The sequence below is a fragment of the Convolutriloba macropyga genome, chromosome 10 (assembly GCF_964194025.1).
Source record: "Convolutriloba macropyga chromosome 10, txConMacr16.3, whole genome shotgun sequence".
NCBI classification, from domain to species: Eukaryota; Metazoa; Xenacoelomorpha; order Acoela; family Convolutidae; genus Convolutriloba; species Convolutriloba macropyga.
The window spans coordinates 20,724,354-20,736,983 of record NC_134477.1 but is presented as its reverse complement, the minus strand read 5'-3'; the positions used below and the strand labels follow the sequence as shown (position 1 = coordinate 20,736,983).

The 12,630-nt window shown below is 33.1% G+C and overlaps 2 protein-coding genes across 2 annotated transcripts in view; both read right to left on the bottom strand.

Moving 5' to 3' along the window:
- Positions 1–6,998: 6,998 nt before the first annotated feature.
- The window catches only part of LOC142347955 (uncharacterized), a 17,083-nt gene continuing 11,451 nt past the window's right edge, over positions 6,999–12,630 (bottom strand). The window contains exons 3-4 of the mRNA XM_075399120.1: positions 10,340–10,523; positions 6,999–7,195 (exon numbers count right to left, since the gene is read on the bottom strand). Of these exons, the coding sequence (XP_075255235.1) occupies positions 6,999–7,195; positions 10,340–10,523 (381 nt within the window). The remainder of the gene's footprint in view (positions 7,196–10,339; positions 10,524–12,630) is intronic.
- LOC142347954 (uncharacterized) overlaps positions 12,090–12,630 on the bottom strand; it is a 94,764-nt gene continuing 94,223 nt past the window's right edge. The window contains exon 11 of the mRNA XM_075399119.1: positions 12,090–12,145. The gene's annotated coding sequence lies outside the window, so the exon portion shown is untranslated. The remainder of the gene's footprint in view (positions 12,146–12,630) is intronic.

Here is a 12,630-nt window from a genome sequence, read left to right as displayed (position 1 = left end):
GGATTTCTACTTGTGTCCTAAAAAGGTTTTACTGCAATTTGAAGCCTTCTTGTCTGCGCCATGTGATGAAGTGGAATTTCGTTTTCTTCATGGAGTGAGTTTCTTGCATATTTTGCTGTGTGATATTTGTAAAATATGAATCCGCATGGATTTGTAATCGACGTTCTACTTTAGGGCTAATTAGAGGGGAGAGCGCGAGCCTAACTTTGCTCAAATTTTTGCTCAAAGTTTGCGGCGAAAAGATCAACGTGAGAACGTTTAATTAGAGCCACGAAAGTGGAATCGTTTTCTAGCTCAACTATTTATAGTCATTCACATCTCTTGGTAGTCAAAACAGCTAAGTACTTATTATTATTATCAACATTATTATTATTATTATTATTATTATTATTATTATTATTATTATTATTATTATTATTATTATTATTATTATTATTATTTTTATTATTATTATTATTATTATTATTATTATTTTTATTATTATTATTATTTTTGTTATTATTATTATTATTATTATTATTATTACTATTATTGTTATTATTATTGTTCTTTTTGTGATTACTATTATTATCATTATTGCTATTACTGTTTCAGATGTTATTGTTATTATTATTTTTACTATTATTATTATTATTATTATTATTATTGTTATTATTATTATTATTATTATTATTTTTATTATTTTTTTTATTATTATTACTCTTATTATTATTATTATTATTATTATTATTTTTATTTTTATTATTATTATTATTATTATTATTATTATTATTATTATTGTTATTATTATTTCTTTATTATTAATGTTCCAACCCTCTTGAGAATATTAGACCAATTTGCCTTATTTTTATTCACATTTTCCGTGAAATTTTGCCTAAAATTTCCTCTAAAATTAGAGTTTTTTCCAAAAATTTCGCCAATTTTGCTGAAATATATAAAAATTGTCAACAATGGTGCTGTTGATTTCATTTTAACAGACCAAAAAGTATTGTTGAGTATTTTGATTTAATTTTGTTGGCTAAAATTCTGGCTATATTTTAATTTCAGTCTCTTTTCATCAAAAACTGCTCGAATTAAGATCATTTAGTTCACTTTGATTAAATTTACCGGAAGTAAACACCCAAAACAAATGACACAATCTTCAAAAATCACAAAGAGAGCTAGATTTACTTCCACATCCGTTGAGAGTAATATGCAATTAAAATTTTGCCATTTTTTGCTAACTTTTACTCTATGAATATCGAAAACGCAGCATTTATTTTTGATCTTTTAACTAATAAATTATCTAGAACCATAACATCCGAAATCATTGATTCTTTTTAATATACAACAAGCAATAGCATGGCTGTTTTTGTCACAATCTTGGAATGTTACAATCCAAAAAAAAATCGGATTCTCAATTATGGTAGTTTTGACTTTGAAAAAGTTTTTGTTTTTTAAATAAAAAATGGCTTATTGAACTTCGCCACTATTTTTCATTTTATTTGGTCAACTTGTGGCTTAATGTCAGCAAAGAAGAAATGTTTTTTCTTGCTCGTCCTTCTAACTAGTTAAAATTTTGTCTTTTTTGCTGTTTTACGCTTTAAATTATGGTTTTCTGGCTGTGATACTACTAGAAATCACATTTTTTTAATTTTCAGCCGTCCGCCAATTTATGACGTCTTTTTTTCTCGTTTTATCACGTTATCTTATTCATAACAGTTCACATGCTACATTATTAGCGATCAAAAGAAGGAACAATAGAATTTATAAAGGTCTTTAGAGGCGTAGATTATGGTTCTAACTGCTTCGAAACCCCTTTCTCAAAGAGTTTTTTTTTCAATTGTCTTTAACTGTCGTTTTCACTTTGTTTTTTTTAGTTATATGAAATTTTATGGATAGTAACAGGTCTCATTGGTTTTTAGGGAAGAATAAATGAGTCTGTTTTTGAATTTGAAATGATAGCTGATGGCTTTCATCACTTTGAAAACAATTGTTCTCAAAAATAAAAAAAAAATCAGTTCAACTTCGAATTTTTGCATTCTTTTTTTTTCTTTTTTTCTATATGTTACCTAGCCGCGTTAATTACAGGTCACATATGACAACATTGCTGTCACGGGAAGGTGTAAATGTACAAATCAAAAGTTTCTAAAGTAATCGTTATGAATTTACTGGCTTCGACACGGGCCTTTCGCAAAAATGGTAAACTAATTTTTGATTTTTGTCTATATTTGACGTTCTTTTTCTGTAGACGTAAGACTTATACTGAAAAAACGTTCTCAAGCGCTTCCTTTTGGAAAAATAAATGTACCTTTCTAAATATCTCATCTGGTAGCTAATAGCTTTTATGAATTTAAAAATAATTGTTTTCGAAAACAACAAAATTGTTTCTTAATTTTTTTTCTCTTTTTCTACTTTTTACCTAATCTCAATAATGAGATGTCACGCACCATATTTTTGGGTTCATCGAAGAAAGCGCAATCAAAAAATTTCTTGAGGGGCAAAATGTTGTCTAATGTTTCTTTTCTCACAAGTTTTAATTGAATTTTTGTTTGTTGTCTCTATTTGTAGTTCTTTTTGTAACCGCATAAAAAATTGAATGTTGACAGGTCTTAATGTCATTCTATAGAAGCAATCAATAGGTTGTTTTAAAACATTTGGATCTTCTCAGTTGATATCTAATGGTTTTCATTACTTTTGAAATTTTTTGTTTTTCAAAAATATAAGTTTTTTTTTAACTTTGCTGATTTTGTTCTTTTGTGTGATTAAAACTGAGCCTTATTATTGATTATTTCCATATCTTTTCAATTAAGTACAAGTGATGGGTTTCAGTTTTATTTGACGCTATCTTGACTTGATTTTAAAGACTTTATAGTTTTGGATGTAATTAAGGTTTGTTGTTGTTGTTGTTTGATTTTGAAATTCGTCTAGCCTCGCCTTCTCAATGATGGCAGAACGCATCAGTCTAATGCGGCGTTTTTTACTCCACCGGAGTTTTTGCGTTGGAGGCGATCTTCTGTCCATGATATATGTTTTTTGAAAAATCGTTTAGTTTTTAGGTTGTTTTATTTGTTCCTAATTTGATAGGCAATTATGCCAAAAAAGTGTTGAGCGGGGTCAGAACTTTTTGTGCCAGCGCACATTACCGAGCCTCCTTGTTATTCTTATTATTACTATTATTATTATTATTATTATTACTATTATTGTTATTATTATTATTATTATTATTATTATTATTATTATTATTATGATTATTATTATTATTATTTTTAATACTATTATTACATTATAGTACTTTTATTACTCTTATTATCACTATTATTTTTTTTAATTTTATTATTATTTTTATTAGTATTTTAAATATACCTGGCTATTATTTTTTATTAGTATTTATTTGTTTATTACTTTTGTATTTGGCTGATACTTTTGAGGTCTGGAGATTTTGAAACCAACCACGGGCCAATTAAATCTATGAAAGACATATTCCTTGATTGCGAAACTTATTCAGACAATTTAAAATTTCTTCATTTAAATGTATGGAGCATAACAAGAAAACAACTTCAGTGAAAAATCCTAATGAATGACGTTGGCGCTAACTGCATCTATGGTCTTTCTGAAACATGGCTAGATACAAAGATTGACACTGAATTGGTAAACCCGAACAAAACAAACTGTCTTGTTTTTCGCAATGATCGGGTGAGTTCAACATGGGGAGGTGTATTGTTAATTGCTCCTAGGAAACTTTACCAAAAACTACGCGTTGATCTAGCTTTCAAAATTGTTCTTTTTTGATACTCTGTGGGTCGAAATAACTTGCCCAAAGATTAAAAAACTTACCTAATAAACATTTCTTATAAACCAAAAAAGCTTCTTTACTAAGAATTTAACGAACTAGATCAATTGATAGAGCAATTACTGAGAACAAAACAATAATTATGATAGGAGACTATAATATCAATTATTTGGAAAACAAAGAAAAGCAGAATTTAGAAACAATCATTCAACCGTATGATCTAAATGTGACTAATAAGCATCAAGCAACTAGAATTAAGGATGAATCGAACTCATTTATAGATTACATTATTATTGATGGAAACGAGCCCCTTCGTTATAGTGAAATTTTTCTCACCGATACAAACAGATCATTTTGCTCAATTGAATATTCTTGCCACAAAACTTACCTAGTACAAAGTAATCAAAAAACATTTTACTGCTCTTCAGTTCAAAGTGAAATGCTTCGCACATTTGAGGGAAAACTTGAACAGCAAATACTCCTTCATGCACCAATCAAAACAATTTTTATAAGAAACAACGAACCACAATTTTCCCTTGCCAAACGGTTCATTTCAAAAAAACACACGTAACAAAAATCTGCTTAGAGAGCAAAACCTCAATTCAGAATCTTTCTACTAGTTTTTCAAGTTGAAAGCCGAAGTGTGCGCCGGCTATGAAAAAGATTTGGAGAAATTTCATAATCAGTTAACTGAAAGCTCAATTCCAGAGCACAAGAAATGGAATTTGATCAATGAAGTAAGAAACTCTGTGAAAACGACAACTACGGTTTACTCTTTAAAAAAACGCTTTCAATGAAGTCACCACAGAAAAAACTAAAATAGCCTTAATTTTAAATTCAGTAAATTAGGAAGATTTTTTGAAAGTAGGAACTCTACTGTAGACCTGCCTATGGTTAGGCAAAAAAACACCTTTTCTTTTAGATTTGTTACTAAGTTTGAATGTCTTAAAACGCTTCTTGCTCTTGGAAATTTCAAATCATTGGGTCCTTCTACCATTCCCTCATGGGCATTGCGAGACGCAGCTGGTGAACTAGCTGAGCCTATTTGTTTTCTTTTGAATGAATTTATAAAAACAGAAACATTCCCTGCTGAACTCAAAACAGCCGACATCACTCCACTTTTTAAAAAAGGAGACCTTGATGATCCTCTAAACTATCGACCAATTTCGTTAACAAAAGCATTTGCAAAAGTTTTTGAATCTCTTATTAAACAACAAATTGATGAATATGTTCATAAGAATGCCCTGCTTTCTGAAACACAGTTTGGTTTCTGAGAAAAAAACTCCACAGCAGATGCGCTCGTTTATTTAACTGAAAAAATCCGATGCATCAAAAACTACAGCAGTTTTTTTAGATCTATCAAAAGATTTGACTCCATTAATCACGAGCTCATGCTTCAAAAGCCTTCCATATTTGGATGTTCGATAACAGCTCAAAATCTAATTACGAGCTATCTTTCAAACAGAACACAAAGAGTAATAATCACTTATGTTAATTCAGGGTGGATTGAACTTGCTCAAGGAGTTCCACAAGGAACAGTCTTGGGTCCTCTCTTGTTCAATCTATATGTTAACGATCTTTGCAACTTTTTGTCATGTGAAACAATACAAAACGCAGATGACACAGTTCTATAAAGCTCTCATGATGAAGTTCTCAAAGGCAAAGACGAGCTTGAGAAGTCCATAGAAAAATGCATACAATTTTTAAAATTACATCACCTCAAGATCTATCCGGACAAAACAGAGTTTACTATTTTTGGTAGCTCTAATCCTGAAGACGAAACGACATTAAAAGTTGGAGACAAATTAATAAGTTCGAAAGCGGAAACCAAATATCTCGGTGCTTATTTTGACAAAGACCTCAAATATCAAAAACAAGTAAAAATTGTTTTGTCAAAAATGTCCCAGGGCATTAAATGCATATATGGACTAAGGAACATAATTCCCAATGTATACAAAAAATATTTTGAACTCTTTTGTTCTCAGTCATGTTCTATATTCTTCTGTATTACCTGCAACTATCAATCAAAATCTCATAAAAACACTAGAAAGGCGGTTGAATTGGGCTATAAAAGCTTGTTTTCACAGACAAAAGTTTGACTCATCCTGAGATCTTAAATTGTACCTTGGTATAATACCTATTTCGCTGTTTTTCGATTACAGGGCTGCCACTTACTGTCATAGCATCATGAATATAAAAGCAGCCAGCCTTCTCAAACTCAGCTTTGAAATTACCAACCGCAAGTTTTTATATACACGAGCTAACTCAAAAAGTTTTCACCCAGACAATTTCGAAATGCAATTTGCATGAAAAAATTATTAGTAAGAGAGTATTCTGCAGCACGATTTTTTTCCCACAAAAAATATTTGTCAATGTCATACTGTCTTGCAAAGGAGAAATATAAGCAGTTTTTTCTTAATGAATACAAGAAGGACCCAAAGAAAACCCAACTTGGTTCATTTACTTGGAAACATTTTAAGTTCAATTAATTTTCTTTCTGCTTTGTATTGAATTCATGTTACTGTCGGCCCTCCCCGCCAATACAAGTGACTTCTCTATTCGGTCGATGTTTTAGTTTTTCTCTGTTGTAATTATCATTATTCTACACTGCCTATCTCTGTAAATTTTGCAATGATTGAAACACTCAAAGTTATTAAGAGAAATACAGTGTTCCTTTTTTATATTTGAGTGCGGGTTATGATTCGCATTATTATTTGTTCATTTTTTTCTCCCGACTCTGCTTTCTTTTTTCAACTGCTTGATTGTTTTCAGTTGATAGTAGTATGAAGATAGAGGAAAGTTTGTTTGCCTTGTCTTATAGCTCTTTTAGTTCCAAAAAATCTCTTTAGAAGAGGAGTGAGTGACGTACAATTTGAGTTGCCAACTAGTATTTTTTTTTAAAAGAAACATGATATAGGAGTGAAACGTTAGGTTCCAACCAGTTGCTGCCGATTTTTCACAAAGGTTGTCTAGCTAAAAGTAGTGTTCTACTTATTTCTACCTTGTCCGATTACAGACCGAAATATATATCATTCAGTGCCCCAGTATCCAACTACCGAGGATTAAAAGGTGTAGTAAAAAGTAGTATTTCCAAGGAAAAGTTGTATTGCAATTTTTTTCCACCGTGTTTGCAGTTCTCTCAGTTTTGAGGCGCAAGTTTGTCAGTGGGTAGGTGGAGCTTGTTTTTATTGTTTTTGTTTTTTTTGGGGGGGGGGTTAAAGTTTGCCTAAAGGAGCGGTAACGGAATACGTGCCCTGCTTGGATCATTGAAATTAAAGTTCTCTCCAATGTATGGGTTTGCACTCAACACTGTCTCTCCAAATGGGACATCAGTTCGCCAGATGTAAACGTTGAAGTCACTCGTCGATATCTTCAGATTATAAATTGTTATGTCCATTCTACCGCTAGGGCTTATCTCCATCTCTGAAAACGCAAAAGTTACACAGGGCGTGCAATGATCACGTATATGTGGTTGCAAATGACGAAACAACACCATGAAACAAAAATGTTAGCAGCATTTGAAACATTTATCATTTTTAATTCTCCAAATGCAAGCCATAGTTACCAAATTTCAAATTGATGAGAAATGTAATAACAGTGAAACATTTACTACTGGCTTTATAAAGTTATTTAACTAGATGCAAGTGGTTATTTTTAATCAAATTTTGATAAAATTTGACTCGAGTAAAACATACATTAGATGCGATCAGGTTTGCTCTCATACGGGGGTACCAGGGCTTCACTTATGCAAATAGTGCAAAGATCAATCAGTTTATTAGAATTTTGGGGTGGGGGTCAATTTTGGGGTGGGGGTCAATGTTTTTTGCTTTTAGTAATATTTATTTATTGTTTTTTTTTCGGAAGCATCCACGAGTAACATCAAATCAGCATTTGGAATCACTAAAACAATTGGAACTTTGTTGATATCAAACACTTGGAAAATAATGAATTTTTTGGATGAAATAGTATTTATTGATCTAGTTAGAATAGCCCCAATTGCTCTTTTTTATAATTGCTCTAATAGCTCTAATTGCTATTTTTAGTGTTAGAATATAGTCATTTTGCATTCAGGTTAGGATCTTTTCTGTTTGCGTCACCAGCCTATTGGGTGCATTTTCCATATTTCTCAGTTGTACTTTAATAGCAGTCTCGGCGAGCGTTGTTGGCGTTATTTTTCGAGATCATCTGGCTTCCTGTATTTTGCGGGTGACTATTATTGAATTCTACCAGCAATCAGACAAAAATGATTATTATACAGTCATTAAGACTGATTTTCGTAGAAGCAGCCATAAGGGTAAAAAATTTCATAGAAATCCAATTGCATTCGATAAATTCATCAAGAAAAGCTTAGTAACCGAAAGTCTGCCTTTGGTTGGGATAAAAACAATTCTTTAAAACAGAACTGGTGAGAACCCCAGGCCAGATCGGATGGTTATCTTGGAGGATTCTGCCAGAACTTGCAAAAAAGGTTATCTCGCAAGATCTGCCGAAAATGGCCTCAACTTTGGTCCTTGTTTCTAGATTCAGTGCTCTCTGGTACGTTGCATTCAGCGTTGCTGGCTCCTCCCGTAGTGGCGGCCCTCACGTCCTTGCCCACCAGGTCGTCGACGAAGTTCTCCTTTGCAGCTAAGTCTCTTGCATCTGCCACTAAGACTGCAGTGGCCGAATCGCACATTTTTTTTCGTCGTCGGGAGCAGTCCACAATCTTTTCATTATACGACTGCTGTAACTTTTGAATTTTGCCTTGGCCGTTCTCAAGATTGGGTGGTCACCAATCCTGTTTCTCAAATTGATTTGAATCTGGACTGTTGGAGCTGGGTGTCCCGCTTATTTGTGCAACAATTGCACCAGGAGGATGCAGTACTCGTCCTTTGTATGTCCGACCATGCATGTTGGCCCAATTGCTCTTGATTGCTCACCATTCCCCCGTTGGCTTGGCACACAGCGTAGAACTGCCTTGCCTGTCTGTCGAATGAATTGAAGAGCTTTGACGGGAATTTGCGGGGCACTTGAAGGCTTGCAGCCGGAATGACTGAAGCGTCGCCACCTCTCTCTGCTCCATCTAATGGCTGGGCCCTCTGAAGATGCCATCGTCTCCGTCGTCATCTCACTAGTCTTTCTGGGATCACCACTGAAAGATTTGCCTATAACGTGCTCGAACATGTTCTCCAGAGCAAATTCTTCCGCTAAGCATCTTACCTTCTCTTTTGTTGCTGTGCTTTTTCTTTAGGAAAAGAAAAGTACAGCTTGAATATTGTATTGGGTTCTGTTCTCGTTCTAGAGAGGGCTGTCGGAGGGCCAAGCTTAGTAGTAGTTGATGCACGAAAAGTCCGCCAACAAAATATTTCAGTTATTCAGATTCCTCCTTTTTGTTCCACCTTTCTATAAACCTAAAATTTAGCCAAACAAAAGCGTTGACGTCAGAATATGAGGTCAGAATTCTGGAGCATGCATAAATTTGGTACAACCAGTCCTCTCCTGATTCTCCTTTCCCGTTTTGTTCAAGCATACAATTTTTAATCAGAACTGTATACCCATGTTTTAAGTTAATTAATTGCTAGTAAATTGCATAAAAGTATTTCTACTTAATGAGAGTTATGAAATCGATATTTCCTTAAAAATGGCAATCTAATTTATTTTAAGCTGTGATCACTACCTGAGCTGGTTCCCCACACCTGAGCTCGCTCCCCATAATTAAATTCACGCATAACTTAATTCACTGTGCTGGGGGCACAACCTATCGTGAGGGTGAGGAGATTGCGATCAAGGTCGCCAAGACGAAAACCGAAAACATCATCAAGTTAAACGAGTGGCGGGAGTTCCAGTGGTGGCACTACTGGTGGGAATAATGTTCAGAAAGGGAGTATAACCTTTAATTTTCATTGCAGAGGGAGTATAACCTTTAATTTTCATGGAAAATTAACTCTTTTATTTTTGACTTATTGTTGTACATATTTGCATAACAGTCTGAAGACTTTCACCACCGCACGCTTTTTAAGTAAATACTAACTAGACTGAGTTTACATTACTTTGTTTCTGCATCTGCACTTAGTCAAGCTTATAGCGCTTAACTTATTTTTTGCTATTTTTTGCTATTTTTTGCTATAACGCATATTTTTTGCTATCAGCTTTTTAGTCTATGTAACAATTATTTTAGTCCTAAATTGCCTCTCAGTTTCTATCCCACCCATAGTTGATAGCTTTTGATACGACCCTCCTCGCGGTTGACAATTATCATAACTGTCAACTGCCATAACGGTTTCTCATACCTAATAATGGTCGATTGAGCTAGGAAAGAATTTGGCTCCTCTTGGTCGTCGACTTTGATGCGAACCAAAAGCAGCCGATTTCGGTCTTAGTTAAAAAATAAATGCGGGGTTGGAACTAAACTAGACATTAAATTAAGTTATAATTAAACTGGAACCTCTTCTCGTAAACTTTTTCGGTTTCTCGGAGATCTAAACTCAAGAAGATTTTACGAACTATAATAAAATGATTGGTGGATAAATTGATGGGCTGAACAGCTTCAGTAGTTAGTGCGGATAAAAAATAAGCGATTTAACGTACTGTGAGGAGCGGTTATGTTGACATTGTCATTTCGTCCAGGGTGGTCTGTGGCAAAGAAGAAGTAGAAATGGTCATAGGGCAGACCCTTGCTGCTCGATCTGAGGTAGTATTCGAAGCCACACAAAACATTCCTGTACACTTGTTTCCTTTCCCAGCCCGTGAAAAAAGTTTTAACGCCTCGGAGCTATGTAAAATAATGGAACATATATGGTTCAAAATCAGGTGAACAAAACCATCAATTTAAATATGTTTTGGATTTTACTGAATTTTCTCCTGAAATTCAGTGTTTCCACTAATTGGTTACGCTTTCTGGAAACTTCCTACTTCAGTCGCTAGTTTACCGCATTTTCATTGCACTCCCATGAAGCGGAGCTCCTTAAAAAATAAGCACTTCTCATAGAAGTTGAATAAAATATTTCGACAAAAAAACTCTTCAGCATTTTATTTACAAAGATTTCTTAAGACGAATAAAATATTATGCACAACTCGATAATTCACTAATAACTTACTGAAAACAATGGAAAGAGTCGTATAAGCCAATCAAAATAAAATGACGCCATTAAATAAATTCATTATTGCCTCTATAGAATTCCAGCGATACCATTAAATATTAGAATCAGTTACCAAAAATGAGAAAAGATAGCAGCACAAGTTCTGAATTATAATCCAAAGAATTGAATCAACTAATGTCTGTCCAAATGCTCCTGGCCCTAAATGCGCGCAAATGCACAAAGAAAAATAAAATTAATTGAGAGAAGATTCACAAACTCATATAAAACATCGCAGACAAAAAATATCGCAAAGAATAAATATTTTAGCTAAAAATTGGATAAAAATTGGCTTAGCAAAAGCAAGCCAATGAGAACAATTTTTATTATGATATTAGGCGATTAGACCAATAGAAAAACCAAAAACTAGTCTCAATACTAAATTTTTCGATAAGAAAGCATCAGATTTAAAAGAAGAAGATTTTTTTAACTCAAGAAAGTAATCAGATTCAATAGTTGCTCATTAGCAACTAATGAAAATAGTCATTAGCAAGAGAAAATAATCATAAAAAATATGAAAACACAACAAACAGTAAAAACTCAAAAAATCAGTGTATAATCGTGACCAAAGGTAGTGTCAAAAATAAAAAAAAGATGACCTCATTAATGACCTCATTAATTAGTTAACTTAATGTTTTATTAGCCATCAGTTCAGATTGTCAAGGGGAAAAACAAGATGCAAAACTTCAAATATTCACAAATTTTTTATAACAACAAAAAATTTTAAGGCTGCAAAAAGTATTAGGCGCCCATTTATGAACTCAAGCAACTGCAAAAGCGCCATTAGAAAACTTTTTGTTGAATTAAAGGCATTCAGGAGAATAAAAAACAAGTCAAATCGCCGCACGTGAATAAAATTTTTGCTTCATAAACCGGAACTTTGTTCAAACACCAATTTCTCACTACACCCAGTTTCTCGTTCTCTTCGCTACTGCAGCGTGAGTTCTCACTGACTTGAAAAAGCCAAATATTGTGAACAAATCATAAAAAAGACAGTGCCCCAATACAATGCAAATACTTTGGATCGCAAAAAAGACTAGAAGAAAGACACGCAGAACTCAACCACTTAGTAACATTTTTTGAAGCAGGAAGTTCTTTCAGTCATAAAAACTGCTGAGATTAGGAAATAGTTGCCGTACAGGGATTCAAACAACTGCGAATAAGCATAACTATGACTCCCTTATCACTTTTTATGGTACTCCCTTACGTAATTGTGAAGACAGAAGGCCAATTGCGTCACTCCAACACCTCTCAAGAACTGAAAAAAGTTGAAAGCATGACTTTGTCATATTTTACGAATATATCGAGCAATATGTCACGCACAGGAAAATATTTGCCGTTGTTTCGTTTTATTATAATAGCTTGTTCAAAGTCACGACTCAAGCAACTGACATTAAAAAATAAAAAATGCAAAGATTTTAAGAAAGGACAGAACCCCAATTCATCATAATTATCTCAGGCTCTAAAAACCGCCAAAGGGATCTGAATTAAAGACACCGTCACCTTTAATGGATAGCTTATTAAAAATAAAATATAATACAATTATATAACAATAACAATTAAAAATATAATACATATGTCATCAAAATAATAAAAAAAACATAAAATGAAAAATAAAAAATATATTTAATAACTTGTTTCGTAGAAATACGAACTTTTTTAGAGAATTAATTTAGTCTATACAAAATTTCTAGTCTTTTGTCGAGCAATGTTTTTGTTGGTTCTTTTCTGTTCCGTGCATCT